The sequence below is a fragment of the Lepisosteus oculatus genome, chromosome 2 (genome assembly GCF_040954835.1).
Source record: "Lepisosteus oculatus isolate fLepOcu1 chromosome 2, fLepOcu1.hap2, whole genome shotgun sequence".
NCBI lineage: Eukaryota > Metazoa > Chordata > Actinopteri > Semionotiformes > Lepisosteidae > Lepisosteus > Lepisosteus oculatus.
Genome location: NC_090697.1, coordinates 4,779,385 through 4,796,879, shown reverse-complemented (window position 1 = coordinate 4,796,879; position 17,495 = coordinate 4,779,385). Strand labels below are relative to the sequence as shown.

Below are 17,495 nucleotides of genomic sequence, written 5' to 3'. Positions count from 1 at the left end.
CATGGTAGCATACTAGCACAGTTAGCATTAGTGTTAAGAGAGAAAATAAGCATATTTAATATGTTTTGCATCTTCACATCCAAACTGCATTTGGACAAGATGGTGTTAATGCACTGTAGGAATAAGGGCATGTTTTGTCTAATGTTAATGTTAAAAATAAAACAGCCTTATATTGTGTGAAAACCAAGAACAGAAAATATAATTGCATCTACAGAGTCTGTGAAAAAGTTAATAGATGTGTTATCCAGAGGTGAATGTTTCAAATTGATTATTGATCGGTTTTGGTAATGCTTTAAAAAATGTTGTAGCATGCTGCAATACTGTGAATGGCTGGTATGATCATGGGGTATTTCTATTCAGCAGCTGGTGAACAAGATCCCGAGTCACAGCTGTCTTGCTTTCACAAACTTTGTACTATACATTGTCGTTGGAGATCCTTTCAATTTCCTAATTGCCTGCAGTTCATGAAATACTGATTGGTTCTGTGGACGGGTGTTTAGTCATAAGCATATAGTCATACTGTATATGTTTTTCTATATGCATTTCACATGTGCATTTAGTCATAAGCGTATAGAAACCACATACTCAGCATTATACTCTCACACAGGCTTTAATGGCTTTAAGTCACAGCACTGAGGAAGCAGACAGAATTGTTCTCTTGGTGCTTTTCAACATGTGATCATTATGTTTGTTTTGGAGTCTGTGAGAGAGGAAGCTTTGAGCTGCCTTTGCAGTGTTGTAATGCAGTAGTTTAGTTTTAATGGCAGGTCTTACATTTATGGACATAATGTAGCACAAAGTGAATTAGAAAATGGTACAAGTGTGGACGACAAATCTGACTTCAATAACTTAGTTGTGTTTTGTGTAAATTCACCGTTATTCATCATTTGACATTTTTGAGAAAAAAACAACAATGTTTGCATCTCTGATTGTACCACAGCTCTAAGAGTTTCAGATTCACACTCATGATAACACTTTTCTGAGCTTTGTTTCAGCTCTCAGCAGGAAAGGAAACATGACCAGTACAGAAAATAAACAGAAAGGAAACTGTGGATTTATATAAAAAATATAATACTTTATTTTGAACTAGAAAAGTGAAAACATGTAACTTTTTGGTCACACTCCTCAACAAACAGTACACAGACTGTCAAAAATGAACAGTCACTTGAACAAATAAGCTATTAATACAAGTATCAAAGCAATAAACAAAAAATGCATCGTTAAATTAACTTAGAGAACTGTACAAAGTATGTACAATATTTACAGCAATAATAAAATAAAAGGAAAGAAGCTACAACACGTCATCCAGTCCTTTTTTTGACATGAAAACCAATTCTCTTACAGTAATCCGAATCAGCATGTCAAAATCACTATTTTTTTTCTCTCAGTGCTGTATAAACTACTGCAGCACAATCACCAAGCACCTTGTCTTGATGGCTGGTTGGCCGTTTTCGGCGAGGGCTGAAAACAGAACCTGCCACCTGCACTGACGCAGTTCTGGAACAGTAAATAATCACAAGAGCACATTCATGTAGCACCCAGGTGGGTAAAGGAGCACGTTTCCTTTCAGAGCCTTCGATCTGCCTACCATAAGTGCTATGAGTTTGAAAACTGCTAGGTCAGTGGGATACCCACCACGGTTGACAGGGATGAGAAATGGCATCTGCCTTTATATATATATATAAGTGTCAACGGCAGGGTTGCCATTTAATAAGACTATAGTGCAGTATTCTACCGAGGCTGCCATATTCGCCTCCTGTCTTTCCATGCCCTCATTAGGGCTAACAGTCTAGTAGGCAAGTAGCCTTAGACACACGTCAATATACACGCAAGTACAGAAATATATATAGTTTCGTTTCTTCATTATGAGAGGAAAGAATGCGAAATATGGTGTGCTACAGCTGAGATGGATATCTGTGTGATTCAAGTCGACAGTCACGGCGGGGGTGGGGCTTTCACGCCATGTCTCCCAGCATCCTCTTGTAGTAGACGGACTGGAAGATGTCGTTCTCCCCGGGGCAGTTGTAGTGGCAGGCGCAGGTCTTGATGAACATCATCTGCTTCTTCATCACCTGGCCGTCGGGGCACTTGAACTCCATGGGCAGGGTGCTGGTCCGGTGCGGGGTGCAGCAGCGCCCGTCGGTGCACACGCCGCAGAACTTGGGCCTGTAGGTCTTGGTGGTGGTGCAGCCGGACAGCTCGAACTTCATGGGCTTGGAGACCCGCGGGGTGCGGATGCACTTCTTCCCTTTCTGTGGGGAACAGAGCGGCCCGGTTAGTACCTTCGTGCGTTTAGGCCCTTTCAGGAGGGAGAAACCTCTCCTAGAGTACTAGGACGATACAAACGGACAAGGGCAATGTCCCGAGGTGTTAATCCACGTAATGTTTTACAGCAAAACACGGCTTTAGTGCCTTTTCGTACGCAGATCTCGGAACAAGAGCCTCACCGAAGAGGCTGAGCTCTAAGGTGCCTTGAGAAACCGGAGCGTACTCCATGCAGCGCGACTGTTATTCACCTTGATGCTCTGCTCCAGGTCAGACTCGCACGGCCTGACCATACACAGCCTGGACTGCTTCTCCAGCCGGCACTCCCGGTTGTCGTTGGTGACCCTGGTGGAGATGCCCAGGCCGCAGGTCTTGGAGCAGGCGCTCCATTCAGTGGTCTGGACCAAGCAGTTCTGGCGCATCAGTGAGGGGTCGGGACCGTAGGTGTCTTCCTCTCTGTAAGCTGTGAAGCACAAGAAGAAAAAAAAAAAACAACCCAAAAGGTTAGAAATAGTGATATTTGTCCCCCTGTCTCTGGTTACTAAGGATCTGCGCCCGTGGCTGAAAGGCTGCCGGTTTGTATCCCCCGGCCAGCAGAGGAATCCTACTCCATTGTGCCCCTGAGCAACCCCCACTGCCACAGGGGTGCTGCATAAATGGCTGACCCTGCGCTCTGACCACTAGCTTCTCTCCCTGTCTGGGTGTCTCATGGAGAGCAAGCTGGGGTCTGCGAAAAGACAATTTCCTAATGCAAGAAATTGTATATGGCCAATAAAGTGATCTTATCTTGTTCCTTTTCTTGGTTTTAGGTAGAAGATTCTGCTACGGAGCTGCGGTTTAAGACCCAACCTGACTCCCCCCCCCGCCCCCCTTTTTAAAGTTTTTAATCGAAAGCCGAGCGCTTTCCCGGGCGGGTGCTGAAACTCACCGGCCAGGGCAGGTCCGACCATGGTCTGGCGCCGCGGCGCGTCGCACACCCACTCCTCGCAGCACTTCCCGGGCACCTTCACCCTGCGCGGCGCGGGGCAGTCGGGGCTGGGCAGGCGGATGTCCATGCTGCACAGGGGCACGCAGCCCACCGCCCCGTCCAGGCAGGTGCACTGATATTTACAGCTGCTCTGGAAGCTCTCGCCGCTCCGGTACACCATTCCGCCGAACACGCAGGGGGAGCCCTCTTTAGCTGGGGAAAAGAAGGAGGGGGGAAATCATTTAGATTGTCGGCTGTCTACTCGGATACCATGACAAGGTACCGCTGAGCAACAGATTACATCCTTCCAGCTGCTGGGGGCGAGGCCGCAGCGAGTCTTACCGGTGCACACTCCAATCTTGCGATTGACCGGGGAGCCGAAGTCGCAGAAGAGCGCCTTGTGAGGGTCGCAGACGTCGTGCTCGGTGCAGAGGTCTCCCAGCTGTTTGGCGCACACTCGGCAGCAGCCGCAGCTGTCGGTCACCAGGCTCACCCCGGGGGGGCACTGGGGGGGCGCCTCGGGGCACCTGCACTGCCCGCTGCACTCCTGTGCAGAAACCTGTGGAGCAGATTGAGGCGAGCGCTCAGTCAGATCGCCTTCTACTTTGCTTCAAGTCCCAATTCAGCACCGAGACAAATGTGACATGAAGATACATGCAGTAAGTCCTTGTTTCTTATTTGTACTGTGACTAGTGAAACCTGCTACTACAGGAGATGTTATTGTTAATCTAAATATACAAATAACACGGGCGTCTGTGAAACCCCAATTTGCGGACTTTATTGTAAGTTATAATAAAAGCATAACAATTACTACAAATCTGATTGAGCATATTTTCTTAAAAGGAGCTTACCCAGTAAAACAGTGCGAGGCACAGGAAAGAAGTAAACTGCAGGTTGTTCATTCCAGCAGACATTTTCATTGCAGTGGCTGTGAATTGCTGAACGGGCTTCCTTAAATCTCTTTCAAGCAAGAGTCTCAAAAAGGTTTTCTACGATCAAGTCGATCTCGTTGGGGTTTTTTTTCTTCTTCTTCTTCTTCTTCTTTTCTTGCTTCTGGGTCAAAGCTAAAGTCTAGCTTTCTGTAGATCAGCCGCTGCTTGCTGCCTTTCTCGAGGAGAAATGTTCTGTGTCCGAAGCTGGGAGCTCGCCGTGTATTTATACACGCAGAGCTGCCGTGACGTGCCAAGGGAGGGAATGGCATCCTGGACAAACATGGACATTCCTCGCATTCTTTCCTACTTCCCTGCCTCTTCTAGACTCGCACCGGATTGTTCGTGACCCCCTGACACCCCTGCATTCCTCCTGTCTGAAGCGAAGCGCTGACACGTATCAAAATAAAAGTGCAGTCTTAACAGAATTAACCTCACAATGAGGTCCTTACAACTTTCTGTTTTAGCGGCGGAGCTTCTCAAGACTATTTAGTCCATTGGATATGTAAAGATATTTGAGAAGGTGTCGTTTAGCGAGGCTTAGGAGTATTGTATTTATTACACATTTAAGCGTTTATTTCTCACCGGGTTTGTGTCCCTCGGACCGTGCAGACAACATTGCTGTGTTGATTTTATTTCTAAAATAAACATGAGGAATAAAGCGGATTTTTTTTGCTTTTTAAACGTCTTAAAGCTTTAATACCTAAAGGTATTAATAAATGCACAAATGAATACAGGAATCAATAGTAGTTTCTGTGTTTTGTATGCCTTTTGGCATGTACTGTACAATACAAAATTGTCATGTCTTCCATAGCACTGACAATAAGTTAAACATATTATATGGCTAAACTATAGTATAAAGAGTGCACTTCTCCAAACCTTTTGTTAAAACCATGAATTATCTTTACTTCTAACTGGAATTAAGGTGAATTAGTTTTTAATGCTTTCATCCTGTTTTATATTGGTATGAATTCAAGTTCAATGACTCAGAACACAGTTTTACTCTACTGCAATGAGAAATGTCTACATTTCGAAAACACAATACTGCTTGTATTACTACTAATACTTGCAGTTTCACTCCACATTATTTCTTCTTATTTAGCAGATATGTTTTATTTAGGGTACCTTAAGGCCTTAAACACTCCTCAAAATACACATTGTGCTTGACTTGTGCTGTATTAAGCAGAAAGCCCATGATTTGTGGACACCTTGTTTGCTTTTGAAAATGTATCTGCAGTACAGTATTACAGTATTAAGAATAAGTAGGACAATTCTGAACAGTTACACCTCACTTCAGGTAAGACAGAGTTCACAGAGACTATTTCATGCACGTGCCGAAACATTCATTTAAAATACATAAAGAAACATTTAAATACATGTATTATCATTTCTTTGTATTTTCTTATAAATTAATTTATATTGAAACTGACAAAATACCCTAGATGTGTCCCATTTATGTGTTTTGATAGCTTTTTTATAATTATGGCTAAATAAAGTTATTGGAAAGCACACATTTCTTCACAACGAGTAAAATACATAATGGTTCAACTATTTAACATTACATTTCATATTAATAGCTCAAGCAGACATTAATCCATAATACACAGCCCGGCTTTAATGTGTAATTTTAGTCACATTCTTTTTATAGAAGTCTGCTATCACCTTACTAATAAAGTTTAGTCTATGTGTTTTAAAACACAGGTGTGCCACATTTCTTCTAGACATTGAGCAGACTTGAGGATTGCAGGAAAGCGACTAGACTCTCGGGTTGTATATTTTAAAAAAAGGATCACACAGCCCCTAGACTCAGTCTTCTGAAAGACAGGATTGGTCTTTGCCAGCCAAATAGGAAATGAAAAACTCTCAGAGAAAACTTCTTGCCAAAGGAATGCATGAACCGAGCCAGCAGACATACAATTACTACAAGCACACAGACTCAGAGGAAGTTTTGTCATATATGGGAATCTTCACTTTCAGCTTTTCTGTCTAGGCAGAAGTACTGTACATGAGCATCTGCTGTAATGTCTCATACCTTTAGAGGTTGTGTTCTGAATTATGTACCCATCAATCAACACCGTTTCATTTGGGGTAAAATGAAACAACATCTTTTAACCCTTTTTTTTCTAAGCAGCAGGTTATTTAATTTTAATTATGTCTGGATTGGGCATCCTAATTTAACCTTTGTTGCTACAACACACGAGATGCCATATGTTATAAAGTCAGTGTGGTCCGTACCCTAATGCTTAACGGCTGGCTGTGGTTGTATGTCCATGCATTTGGACATTTGAATTAAATTCATTTCTGAAGGAAAGGCCGCACCATGTGTGGCAACACTTAAGCAACTGTCATCTTGTTTCTAACACTGGATCTTAGATTACTGCCTCTAAGAGTTCCATTAGTATCTAACAAAGAGGCTGTGCTTTATGACAGACAACCTTCCAAGTAATTCCTCAGTCAATGGAGCATAGTAAAATACTTTCAGGTCTGTTAACCTTTAATGTCATGCACCCTGGTTTTCCATGGTCACTCAAATGGAATGTAATTTTAGCTCTGGTATGTGACTTCATGTGGTGTATATAGTACACCTAAGTCTTCCTTTTTTTAGTTCTTCTGAAGACTAAACCTACTGTACATTGGAAAAAGTGCCCAGCATTTCCAATTAATGCAAAAACAGATCAAGGAAAAAACGATATTAATTCGCAGTGTGTCAGTGTTATTTATTTTTTCTGACACTCCTCGTGTGCAACAAGGTGCACTCTTCTGAGATCTTTCAGTACTGCTCTGATTCCTTTCTCACTGTTATATAAAAGTGCATTTCATCTTCCCTCATATTTCTCGGCAGCTTCTGTGACAGTTCTCAGATAGAAAGTGCAGTATGTTACTTGGGCATTCTTAAAGCAAAATAAATAAATGTAACACTTCAACTAGCAAAATCAGACATTCTACCTTTCAGTCAGTGTTACCTTAATTTATGAATGTTACATTTTATTTGTGTATTTAATAAAAAATTAAACTGCTGTTGGGATATGACGTTATTATGGTACTTATGATAACATCTTTGAAATGATCTAGTCTTGTCTAGTCTTAGTATTGTTGGCTAATTTTATATTCAGGAAGTCCTGCATTTCCATTCCCCTCTGAAATTCAAAACCTGGTTATACCTTCCTACCCAACAGTAGGAGATGTAAGTATTATATACTATCAATTACATTTCATGCTGGTATCCAATCACAGCACTGAGCCAGTTGTCAATTGCAAAATACAAGACCATTGCTCAATGGAAAGGTTACTTTGAGTTGAAAGAAAATAAGTAGAAATTTCGATTTGGCCCTGGCATTGTTATCAGTACATCTTAATGGCTTTAACTCTTTTAAACTTGTACGGAGACAAGTCTAATAGATAACTGTTGTAGGTGAAGAGCACAAAAATAAAGAAAATCTTCAAGTCTCTCAAAGAATTGCTTTGTCAGCCTTGAGAGATTAATCCAAACACATACAACATGGTTTTGAAAGAAAATAATTACAAAAAAACAACAACAAAGAGGCAGACAGATGTTGTCTGATAAAAGAACATTCTGAAAATCTTTCTGCGTGCTGTAGTTTAATGTATTTACTGATTACGCATATGAAAATGGATGAAAACTTGTATTTCTTTAATGAAATAAAAATGATACAGTACATTTTAAAATGTTTTTTTTTTTGTACTGGAGTCATATGGATGATTAAATTGGTGATGTGTTCCTGAATGTGTGTGCCAAACAACCATAGTACATCCAGGATCTGCTGTGGACAACGTTTGTTCCCTGAGATGTTTTCTTATGTTGCATGACGACATTTGGTAAGGTGAGGGATACCCCTCTTTTTCCACAAATATTTTCCAGGCACATTCCTGCCGACGCCTTTCGGTTCATTCCTCCAGGGATTTGGCTCATGTGTCTGTGTCTCCCTGTGAGGATGACCTCATTCAAGGGATGACCTCATGCATGTTCAGAAATAACAGGAAGCAACTGGTGTTCGTGTAGGTTTAACTGCCGAGCAGATCATCACAAACTTGCTGAGAGCCCTCTGAGATTGGGTATTTGATAGAGGGATATTTTACATTAAAACAAGATGAGATTTTAGGGAAGGCTACAAGTCCACAAAGTATTTATTTTGTGAAGTTTAGTTACATATTACACATGACAGAGTGTTGAATTGGCCTTATATGGACACAGGAGTTTAGTCCCCTCCTAGTGAATGACTTTATGGCAGTTTTTCAGCACTAGTTTACGTCATGTGCACTGCATGTTCCAAGTTCCCTGGATGAATGACTGTGTCTGCGGCCTGTGTTCCTCACCACCTTCTCATGTCCTACTCTTAAAATCAATTCTATTTAAATCTTCATCATAAAATCTTGAGGTGGTTTATACAGTTTGGAATCGAAACCACTACATTTCGGGATCATAGAACACAGAGTTCTGAAAAACGACAAAGCTGAAAACAGCAGGTGTGAAACTTTCTGGCATTGGATAGGATTTTACACGGTTGGGCTTTATTAATATTTTGTTAATTTTAAATCTTTCTGCTTCTGTCTTTTTTAAATGAGTTGGTTTATCTGACAAAGTTTGATTTTTACACATGTAGTTAAAAAATAAATGCAAAGAGATTTCACAAAGCACACTGGAAATTCTTCCAAGCAGAGATTTCCTGTTAAGGGCCATTTCATTTTGTCAGCATCTTAATATTTAAAGAGTGACTGGGTACGTCTGAAAACGTCTGTACAGACTGGTCATTTAACCTTTAAAAACATAATATCAATGAACATATTTTCCTCACATTCATTTGCTCCATGCCCTCAAGAGCAAAAGTCTATAACTGACTGCTGGCTGGATGTCAGAGGAATGTTTCTTGCTTTGATACAGCAAGCCACATGCCTCCTGCCACCACTTGAATTGAACATGTGGTGCGGTTCTCAAAATGACCAAATTAGTTGGATCAAAGCTTAATGCCTTTTTTAAAGCAGCGATCTGACAGGCATAAAGGCATTTATAATACAGACCTGCACTGTATACCTATAGGCCTACAAAATCTCCAACATTAGAATTCATAATTCAATGCCACAGCACAGGTAAGAAAGAACAGAATTTGAAAAGCTGGGGAAAGGCACCTTTCACAAAGAGCTGAAAGGCATCAATGACCTAACTGATCAAAGGTACCATAAAATGCAGGTGTATATTCAGACCTTCAGTATGCGCCACTATTGAGCACCATTCAATGAAAAGTAGTGAAGTTAATTTAATTTTTAAGACAAATATTCAGAGCAGCATACTCTCAGATCATAAGAATGGTTACAGTTGTGTGGGTGCCATTCAGACAGCCTAGCACATGTATTTGTTCAGTAGCTATATTATCCCAGGATGTCATCTAGACCTTTCTTGAAAGGAGCCAGGGTTCAGCTTTAACGACATGGCTGGGCAGCTTGTTCTATACTCCCAGAGCCACCGTGTTTTCCAGCAGGGGCCCTGATGTAACAACACAAATGAGCTCAAATCTATGCAGTGCAGATGTGAGCAAAACCACTGTTCCTCTGAACTGAATTCCATGTGTGCGGCATTTAGATTTATTGAACTCTGTGTTCTTTTTGGGATCTCATATAATAGTTTGAACAGTCATGGCTTGGTTTGCTGCTCGGAATATAGACTCTCAGTGTAACTGCTATACCAGATACTTCTTCTCACTGTTTTCAATTACATTCCACAGATTATGCCTTTTATTTTGGGGTAGCCCAGAGAGATTTCTGTTTGTGTTAACCTTTTGAAATCTAGACAATGCAAATGCCATTTTCAGTAAATCTTTCTCTTTTTTAAAAAAAAAAATGTTTGCAGTGTCCTGTAAGAATGCAGGCTAACAGAGCTGAAAAGGTCATCTGTAAGTAACATTTGAGAAGGAACATTGCCACGTTTTTTTTAACGTACTTTTTCTGAAGGCATTGTTTAAAAAACGTTTTAAACTTTTAGCCAATGCATAGATAGGATCTACAGTAAAAATAAAGGGTACATTTGTATTGGTGGAATACCATCTATAAGAAAAACTAATAACAGTCAGTTTAAAAAAATACCATAGCCATCTGAAGTGGAGGTTTCAGAAAAAGATACCCAGTTATAAGAAACGTTTGGGGTAAACCTGCCTCTCTTGACTTTTGACTTGTGTCTTGCTGTCTGCAAGACACGTTTACCTTCATTGTTTCTTGCCACATGGATCAGTTATTAAAAAGTAGTTTAATAACCATGATGTTGAAGTCAATTCTGTGTGTTTCTACAGTATCGACTTGGTCACTTACGGCTCTTACTCAACAATAGGTCATGGAGTTACTCCAAACTGTCTATAGAGAGCAGGTCCTTCACCTGTTGGAAACTTGGAATTGGTCCTACTCTCCCTCTCAGTTCTGTACACCCTGGCCAGGTCACCCATCCATCACAGGGCACACACTCACACCAGGGGCAATTTTACAGAAGCCAATAAACCTACCCGTATGATGTTTCTGGACTGTGGGATAGCACCTGGTGGAGACTCATGAGGACACAGGGAGAACATACGAACTTCACACAGACAGCACGCCAGGTCCAGAATCGAACCCAGGGGCCCGACACTCTGAGGCAGCACTGCTAACCACAGTGCCACTGAAACTGGGGTACCTTGTTTCAAAATACAGGTATCTGCTTGTGTTGTGATGATTCTATATCCTCTACTGTTAAATTACACTAATCTTTACTAATATTTTGAACATCATAGTCCCAATTTTACCCTACAGTTTCAATATTTAATCTTAGCGAGTTGATATGCACCCTTAAATTTATAAATCGAAGGAACATCTTGAATACTACATTATATAAACCTGCTATCGGTTGAAGCTACATGTAATGCATGCATAAAAGAAATATTTTATTTTCTCATTCTAATCACTGTAACGCCGTGAAACCTTGAAGCTGTGAGTGAAGTAATTGTTTTGAGATGCTGATTGTGAGGGCGACAGTTAAATGCCGTGTAATTTTAAAGCTTCAAAGCAAGATTATTTTTCCCATTTGGGAGCACAGTTTATCTTTTGGTGATTTATTCTCCATGCAAAGTATGAATATGTTGTGAATTCCAAGCCACTGTACAGAGTTCATGTCTTAGAGATGATTATCTTTTGTAAACACTGCGTTTTAATGTCTTTTTCCAGCTATGTACAAAAAAGGAAATGTATTTATTTGTAGGTTTGAGTTGAAAAGTACGAATTGAAGGAAGTGTTCTTAAAACAGTTCAGTACTGAGTTTTGCAATGATCCCTTTGCACTGTAACTTTATAAAAAGAAAAATATTTTAAAATAATAAAACAGTGTTAAACAGATCAACCGATTCATAAATATTTAGCTTTTCAGCATGACACATGGTAGGTATAAAGGCAAAAGTAATGTTACTTTACATTCACAGAGCTGAGGTGAGATCCTAATCTTGCGCTCTTCCGTTTGCCTATGTATTTAAGTCTCGTACCCTGGACTTCCCTTCCTGCATCTCCGTCGCATTCTCCCCCTCCGTCTCCTCATCGTCACAGCTAGGCTGCCATTCCCTCAGCCAGCCAAGTGACACCAAATACTCTATCACATTCATCAGGGTCTAACCTAAATATGTGTATTTGAAATGTATATTAACAGCCTCCTCTGAAGTGCTAAAAATTCATTTTGATTCTTCTAAATCTCAGTACAAATACAGGGTTAAGGAAGTCACTGTTTTAAATTAACAGTCAGACATACTGTTAAGTTCATTTTAATGTTGCAAACCTTCCTTGCAGAAAGTTTTTACTGTACACTTCAAAGAGTGAGTCCAGGTGATAGATTATAATACATGTCATGTCATGTCATGTGCCAAACCGGTTTATACCACACGGTGTCGCAGGAAGCCGGAGCCTACCCGGCAAACAACGAGCACAAGGCAGGGTACACCCTGGATGGGACACCAGTCCATCGCAGGGCAAGTGCAAGCCAATCATACATGGGGACAATTTGGAGGTAAAGGAGGTAAAGGCCGAGGGGGAAAATTTGGCCCGGACACCGAGATAACACTCTTATTGAGAAGTGCCCGGGGATCTTTAATGTACACTGAGAGTCAGGACCTCGGTTTAACGTCTCATGCTAAAGACGGGGCCCACTACAGTATAGTGTCCCTATAGTATAATGTATGTACTGTACAGTATAACACATACATTTCTTAAAAAAAAAACGTTCTGTTTTAGAAACATTGGAAATGGTTTGACACAGTGTTAGCAATAGATGTATATAAAGTATGCAACTGATTGATAAAATACATCCTACTAACATAGTCTATTGGTGAAAAATGACGCTTTTTTTTGGTGTCAGGCTGATGTAAGCACTGTGACGGATGGTGGAGAAGAAAAATGTCCTGAAAATCCCTTTTCTGCCAACTCTGCTGTCCGCTTCTTCTCTCTTCTCTCTTGCTGTTGCTAACACTTCTTCCGTTCAGCTCCCTCAGACCAACACCAGTATCACCTCACCATTCACAGAACATCATGACACTTTGTGGGAATCACTCAGTTGAACTGGACAAATAAAATCTCATCCTATTGACATTTTACCCATTCATGTGACAAACATCAAGCATTTAACGTAGGTACTGTACATCTCGGCAAGCAACACCACGAAAGTCATGTCTTTGATGTTAGATGGAGTACAGGTTGGAAAGTCACTTTGTTACAATGGTTAAATAGCAATGGAAGAAACCTGGACTTGGAGTCAATCCGACGACAGTGCCAAAGCAGTGAAGAAGCTGTGAAACTCTAGATGGGCAAAGGTGCCTCCTCTCATTTGCAACCTGTTATCTGATCCATTCCAAAAGGACTGTCAGTAAGGAGCATTGAACACAGACCGCATGTTAAAGTCTGTCATTTTGCAGCAGGGTTTAAATTCAATTGAAAAAAATGACACATACTGTACTGTAAGACTGAAAGTAGTACAGAGCTACTGTAAGAAGTCTCCATGCCTGAAGTAAGTCGTAAGTATGTAAATGTATAGAGGGGGGTTGGAATATGAAAAATATTTTGCTTGCCTTACAGTATATTCATTTTCTCTTAGGCCATCATTGTTTTCAATCATTTTTTCTCCACTTTTGAAAACTTTCAATGGAGTTATTAGAAAGTGTCTAACATATTTGACCAGGAACCATTCAATTTGCAGAATAAACTGTTGAAATTGATTATTGTTTATTCTTGTTCATCTCTGTAGGTATAGCTGGGAGGCACCATTCTCATTAAGCATTCATTGTCTAACTTAATTAAAGGGATAATTCAACTCAAGATGCAACTTTGTTTTTGCAAAGTATGACCTGTTTACAGAATTCTGGCTAGGAGTGCCATGTTTTCCCATATTCTAATGGTTTTCAACACAAATTCAATATTTTCATTCTTAAAATGTATGTTTATAACTGTTTTAGAAGCTAGTTCCTATTTTGCTTATATTTGGAGTGAAAAGGACCAAATGCCAAACATTCTACAGGCTACGCACCTAGGGTGAGTGGTTAACTCCAGTCCCACAAAAGCAAAGCAATTCATACTTTTAAACAAGTTTTTTTTTTTGTATCCACAGCTGTTACATAATAAGCCTTTATTACTCGTGTTTGATTTTATCATTGGAGTTCACATTCCTTGGACTTTTCAGAAAACACATGTTGATACCTGTGGGTAACTGCTAATGGCTCTGAAAAGCTTTCATTCATGGGAAGAGCATTTACTGATTCACAGTTGCCAAGGTAAGCAGGATAGGAATGCCCTCACAACTCTGCCCCACAGAAAACACAGTCTCCACAGTAACAGGCCAGCGCTCCTAGGGGACAAATAATACCTGGCTTTAAAAAATACAGAGCCATACCTTCTAGAAAATGGAATGATGTGGGCAAAGTGAATGTAGGCAAGCAGTCCTCAGAAGGATTTGCTCACGATTCCAAACTGTGATTTTTGTAGCTTACTGTACATTCAAATGTAGCTAGACAGGTCCATTTTACAATTTTAATATTTTGATTCCTAAAAAATCATACATTTACAAAGTATGTTATAATTATAATTATAAACCTGCAAAGTCATGAAAGACCCTTTCCATATTTTGCAACTGTAAGATGAAGAGGCATGCAATCGGACAAAATCATTCTTATGTGTATTCCTTAAACTAGTCTGAGGTGGACTGCCCTTCTGCTGTCTGGTGTATGTTTTCATTGTTCTTTTACACCTTGAATGAAACAGAACAGTTACAAAAGTGCATGTCTTTTAATATAAGGACATCTGAATGAAGACTAGCAGAAAAAACAGCAGTTATATGATTCTGAACTTACAAAATGAGATCATGATTAAATTCTCCAGACATCCATTTTTAAGCCGGACCTATCCCAGCAAACAACAGGCACAAGACAGCGTACACCCTGGACAGGATACCAGTCTACCACAGGACACACACACACACACACACACACACACACACACACACACACACACACACACACACACACACACACCCCTGGACAGGATACCAGTCTACTACAGGGCACATACACACACACCCTGAACAGGATACCAGTCTACCACATGGCGCACACACACACAAACTTGGGAAGAACACAAAAGCTCAACACAGATAAGAGGTCTGGACTAAGGGCCTCAGTGCTGCAAGGCAGCAATGCTAACCAGTGCCAATGTACCACTGTGCCATTGTGCCACTGTGCCAATGTGCCAATGTGCCAATATGCCACTGTGCCGACCCTGATTCAATAATAACCAGAATTCTGATCAATATTCTTTATATATTCCAGGGATGATGTCACGAACAGTTCTTTCCGGGCCCTATGCAGACGACACAACCCGGATTTGTGAGGAAACACTGGGGAAAAAGTCATGCAGGAGAGGGCATGGAGACAGGGGGCGTGTCCAAGGAGTGCAGGTGTCCAGGGGAAGTGAGTCAATCCATATAGAAAATCCAGACGGGTAATCAAAAACAGAGGCAAAAGTCCATGGCCAGGCGATCCATCCAGGGGAATAAGGAACAGGAATGGGGTCGGAACCGGTGGGGGGAATCAGGAACAGAAAGTTAAAATCATAACAGAGCCAGATGCTGCAGGACCCGGGCTCTCACGAAACAGGATTCAATGAGGAACCTCGAGTAACGACTACGCCTTAAGGTGGAATTAAAGAGGGGCTGGAATAAGGGACAGGTGTGGGGAATGAGGTAGAACAAGGAAGGGCAGGAGCGCCCTCAAGAGGAGGAGTAGCGATCGTGACAGATGATATGTAATACTGTCAAGAGGGAGAGGGTGAAAAGAGAAATAAGTTTAATCTTTATATAAAAAATTAAATAAGAAATCCTATGCAACTATTTAACAATCCTATGAGCTCCTTTCCAGAGGGAATGACAACTTTGATGAGAACAAATAATCATAGAAAAATCCAGCAATCTAACGTCTTAGATTGTCTTCTACTAATAGTTATTGCTCTTTCAGACAGAGACACTGTCTTCCACAGCCAGATCCACATCACCAGCCTGAAGGCGGGCAGCACATCACCATCCCTCATTTGGGACTCAACGTTCCCTGCAGCAAACATCATCTTAGCAAATTAAGTACCGTTTTGCTCTGTTGCAGGTAAAAGAACGAATGGACAGGACCGCAATTAGAATAAAAAACATGATTACGGTCCAAAGATCTTTCACCAGGATCAAGAACATACAGCAGGATCGTGAGAAAGAGTGCAGATGTGTATCACCGTTACGACACATTACTTGAAAAATACTGGAGCGTTCTGCTCCCGCCGGTGGAGTTATGAACTGTGCTGTTGCCCCCTGACCTTGCAGTGTAGCAGCTCTTCCACCCCTTCCACACCCTATAAAAAGGGGGGCCCCCTGCTCACCCTCTTTGTACTGCATGGCAGGCTCTGGGAAACTGTGCTCCCCCTTTCTCTCCACCTGCGGTCTCACTCTCCCCCCTTATCTCTCCCTGGTGAATAGCACCTTCTTCTGTAACTAAAAGGGCAATAAACCCCCTGCCTTTGTGAAGCTGCCAACCTGCCTTCTGGCTAGTCTGTGTCGCCGCCGTCTCCACCGAACTGGGCTTGGGGCCGAAGCTCCACAATACACTCTAGCCAGATAACCGACTGTTGAAAAACTTTCAAAACTACCGTGGCCTTTAATTTGTACGAGAGGTACGAATGGGGATCTGAGTTATAGGAAAAGGCAGCGTTAGTCCCATGCCACAAATGAAGCAAAAATATAATTTGTCAGTGTAGTCTTCCTCAGCATGAGAGAGCACAAATATGTGAACAGGGTAATGCGAATAAAAGACAGAGAATGTGAGAAAGAGTAGAGGTGAAGAGACGGAAATGCTTTCACTGTGGAATGACTTGTTCCTCAGTGGCTTATAGATAGTAATTTTATTCCACTTTGACTTAAAAGAAATCACAATCAGGTTTCACGTTTTTCAAAAAATCAGTATGTTAAAACATCTATGAGCTCTGTGGATGGAGCCAAGCATTCATCTAAAGCCTGATTTCAGATGGGTAGAAAACTGGTAGACAACTCTGTTTAGTAACGTGAAAAAAAAACAGATTCAGGAAAAACTGTCAGCCTTGTTGAACATATACAGCATAGTATAATTACAATTTCTACATTAAAATCGATGCTCTTTCAGGAGTGTGTAGAAGGCAAGAAAGGGTCAGGCTCTTTGGTTATTCACAGAACTATCCTTTCTCATTTGCTTGACAGACAGTGTAGTGTTTCATAAAAATGGAACAGTGGTCTGTCACTATAAAATGTGGTAGAAATATCTCTTGGAAATACTGTACAACAAAAAAGGTATTAAAAGCCGTGCCTATCCATTTCATTACATATGTTTGTCGAATTTTCTTTCTATGCGATATACTGTACTGTACCGACTGATTAAAATTCCCTTAAAAGGCATTTTTTTGCATTATGCGATGTTTTGGAGCATATTCAGTGAAATGGGAACCTTTGGCAACAAGAAAAAAATGAAAAGGATTGCTTAACTCCCGGGTAAGCTCCCAGGACAGGCCTATTCATCAGAAACCAGTGCTGAAATAGTCCTGCATAGCGAAGGAAAGCTTAGATGAGATCACAGCTCCAGTTCACAATGCTCAGGCCTGCTTGAAAGAATGTCAAACTGATATAACAGTGCAATTTAATAATATCCTAAGATTCACTGTTTTTAGTGTCTGCAACTTTGATCAGAGTTTTTCAGACTTCATTATTCAAAAAAAATAAGTGATGATTCATTAACACTTTGTGGGTTTATGAATTAAATCACAGACACA

At 40.9% G+C, this 17,495-nt stretch overlaps 1 protein-coding gene and 1 long non-coding RNA gene across 2 annotated transcripts; one reads left to right on the top strand and one right to left on the bottom strand.

Annotated features, from left to right (window-relative positions):
• Positions 1–1,054: 1,054 nt before the first annotated feature.
• Positions 1,055–4,375, bottom strand: ccn2a (cellular communication network factor 2a). The gene is made up of 5 exons (XM_006626176.3): positions 4,084–4,375; positions 3,575–3,791; positions 3,194–3,445; positions 2,517–2,728; positions 1,055–2,252 (listed from the first exon to the last, which is right to left on the bottom strand). The coding sequence occupies exons 1-5, from the start codon at positions 4,150–4,152 to the stop codon at positions 1,956–1,958; spliced, it is 1,047 nt and encodes a 348-aa protein (XP_006626239.3). The 5' UTR covers positions 4,153–4,375; the 3' UTR covers positions 1,055–1,955.
• LOC107078368 (uncharacterized) lies at positions 3,786–17,052 on the top strand. Its single transcript, XR_011191181.1, has 2 exons — positions 3,786–3,891; positions 14,990–17,052. It is a non-coding gene; the product is annotated as an uncharacterized lncRNA (long non-coding RNA).
• Positions 17,053–17,495: the final 443 nt, after the last annotated feature.